Source organism: Lactuca serriola, chromosome 4, assembly GCF_051521515.1.
Source record: "Lactuca serriola cultivar US96UC23 chromosome 4, Lser_US96UC23_V15, whole genome shotgun sequence".
Taxonomy (NCBI): Eukaryota; Viridiplantae; Streptophyta; class Magnoliopsida; order Asterales; family Asteraceae; genus Lactuca; species Lactuca serriola.
Window position 1 is genome coordinate 97322433 of NC_136411.1, and position 2453 is coordinate 97324885.

At 36.7% G+C, this 2453-nt stretch overlaps 1 protein-coding gene across 1 annotated transcript; it reads right to left on the minus strand.

The window, feature by feature from the left end:
- Positions 1-1012: 1012 nt before the first annotated feature.
- On the minus strand, positions 1013-2075 carry LOC145102161 (protein S40-5-like). Its single transcript, XM_079039532.1, has one exon. It carries the CDS (start codon positions 1929-1931, stop codon positions 1311-1313), a length of 621 nt encoding a protein of 206 aa, XP_078895658.1. The 5' UTR covers positions 1932-2075; the 3' UTR covers positions 1013-1310.
- Between the last annotated feature and the right edge of the window lie 378 nt (positions 2076-2453).

Below are 2453 nucleotides of genomic sequence, written 5' to 3' on the forward strand. Positions count from 1 at the left end.
CGACATTTGAGATATTGGGTTAAGTGAGACCCTTTAGAATTGGGTCATCCCTAACTTTACTTACTTATACATAAGGTCGGCCATGAAACCATACCAATCAACCTAAAACCGTTAAGTATATTAAGTGACATCATTTCTCGAACATAAACCCACATTGTTGCAACCATAGACAAGCCACTTGTACAAAAAATTCCACCTCTCTAAATCATATGCTTATACAGTATAAAATGTCCTTGCATATGTTATATAATAAATAACATTGTTGCATAAATTGAAAAAAGAACAAACATTTTTACATAATAAATTTTGTTTTAAGCACCGAATACGAAAACTTATAAAGTACTTCTAAAAGAACTATCTGGATATTTGTTGAAACCAATTTTTCAGGACAAAAATGGCTACCAAGAGCTTGTGTAAGTGGATGTACCATCTTATCACAAGAGCAAGAAATGTCTGTATATAAATATCGATATTTCAAATATGAATGTCTTTATCAGAAACTTATACTATACAAGAATAACAAATGTGTGCATTGAAGGATAATTTTATTATTATGTTTCTGTTTTGTGATATATTTTATTTTTAATTTTTAAATCCAACTGTCTAATTATAAAAGTCTGACAGTTAAGTCATTTTTTTATAACAGAACCGACAAAAACCAAAACATACATACCCTAAAATTTAGATTTTATTTTAATTTTATTTTAAATTACTAAAATATGTGTTTTTGGCCACTAGGGATGCCATCAAAGTGCTCGAGTGTGTGCTTCTATAAATCGGAAATGACATCACATTTGTGGCCAATTCAAGACAGTGACATGAATTTTGTCTTTTACGACATAACTTTATTAAATGTAATAATCATCTAAAATGTTTTAAATAACCTCTATGATTGTATTAATATAAACCGGCCATCTTTACCAAAAATGCTTAGTTTCTGGTTTAGATGGAAATCATACATTAGATTTTATAAATGTTAATGTAAACAAAGTACAGAAATGACAAAAAAACGTGAATAATCTTTTGGAATTTAATTAACCAAAATAATCAAAAGAAATAAACAAAATGATATAGATACATCAAGCAGTGTCCTAATGGGATTCATGCTTAGGCTCGATCCCTACTGAGTTGACTCACTGAGTTTGAGTTCAACATGACTGGTGTCATTGCCCAAGAAAAATAAAACCAATAAAATCACACATGTCCTAAATAAAATTGGATCTTTTACTAATTTGGACAACTAACTTGATTTAAGAATCCAAATAACATGATCAAGACAATATTTTGATATGCATTCCATTTTTTCGTGCCTAACCGTTAAATCCAGTCCGGCTCCAAACTGCATCCCGAACTCGGCTCAGGTCTCTGCCCTTTAGAGTTCGGCCGACACCCACAAAAACAGAATTGGCAGCCGAGTTATGGCTACGTTCATAAGCTCGTGCTAGATACTCGTGAGGTGGGACCATATCTGAATCTGGATCATCGGTTATATCATCCGAGTCATGCATCGACTCAACCGAGTCGACTCGGTAGATCTTTGACCAGTCAGGCACATTCACAGGTGCTGAGGTGGCCACATGGCGTCCACGTGGAGATGGGAAGCTGTCTCCGTTGGGAAACTGGTGAACAATTCTGGGCGATGACATCACCTTCCCTGTTGCATCCTCAAACGCCGATGATAAACCTCCGACAGAGCTATCACCTCTTGGGACAGGGTTGCGGTGACGGCTCCTTGTGTTACTCTCCATGGTGGCGCGTGAGTTCCAGTCATGATCGCTGCGGTTAACCATACCATCAACCATGGACCAGACATCATCTTCTCGAAGCTCCTCGCTGTCATCTCCGCCTGTTTGAATGGTGTTCCCCCCATACCCGTAGTTCCCCAACAAGAGCTCACTCCGACTGGTAGTCAGTTTCCGACCTTTAGCCATGGAACATAACAAGACACCCAGGTACGATCACCGGATTTTTTAAATTTCCGGCGACCTAATTCAGGAGATTATGGTGGATACCTACTATAGTATATCTCTCTCCATAATCGGTGGAATTATTATCATACAGAGTCCGCCATTGAAGCACGAAGCTGTATATATAAGGTTTTGAATAAAGAAACGAGGGTTGAATTTCATTTGAATTTGGAGTGAATTTGATGTGCATCTTATTTAAATAATGTCCAATCCGAGAACAAGTACATTACATTACGAGGTTGTGAAAATTTGGAAGAAAAAGGAAAAAGGAAAAAAAGGAAGATAAAGACAAAATGGGAAGTCGACGCGCAAGTAGCAGCGATTGGGTGCACGTGGGGTGAAGTTGAAAAGTGTCTGTTTTTTTGGAGTTAGAGAAGTTTGTTTACATGTATTGGATTCTTGCTGTCAGTAATATTTCATGTTTTACAGAGGCTGACATGTCACCATTCCAAACCCAGCTTAATTAATTTAAATTTAAGGTGTCGT

Coding starts and splice junctions, on each gene's coding strand:
- LOC145102161 (XM_079039532.1), bottom strand. CDS start 1,931: ATGGCTAAAGGTCGGAAACTGACTACCAGTCGGAGTGAGCTCTTGTTG.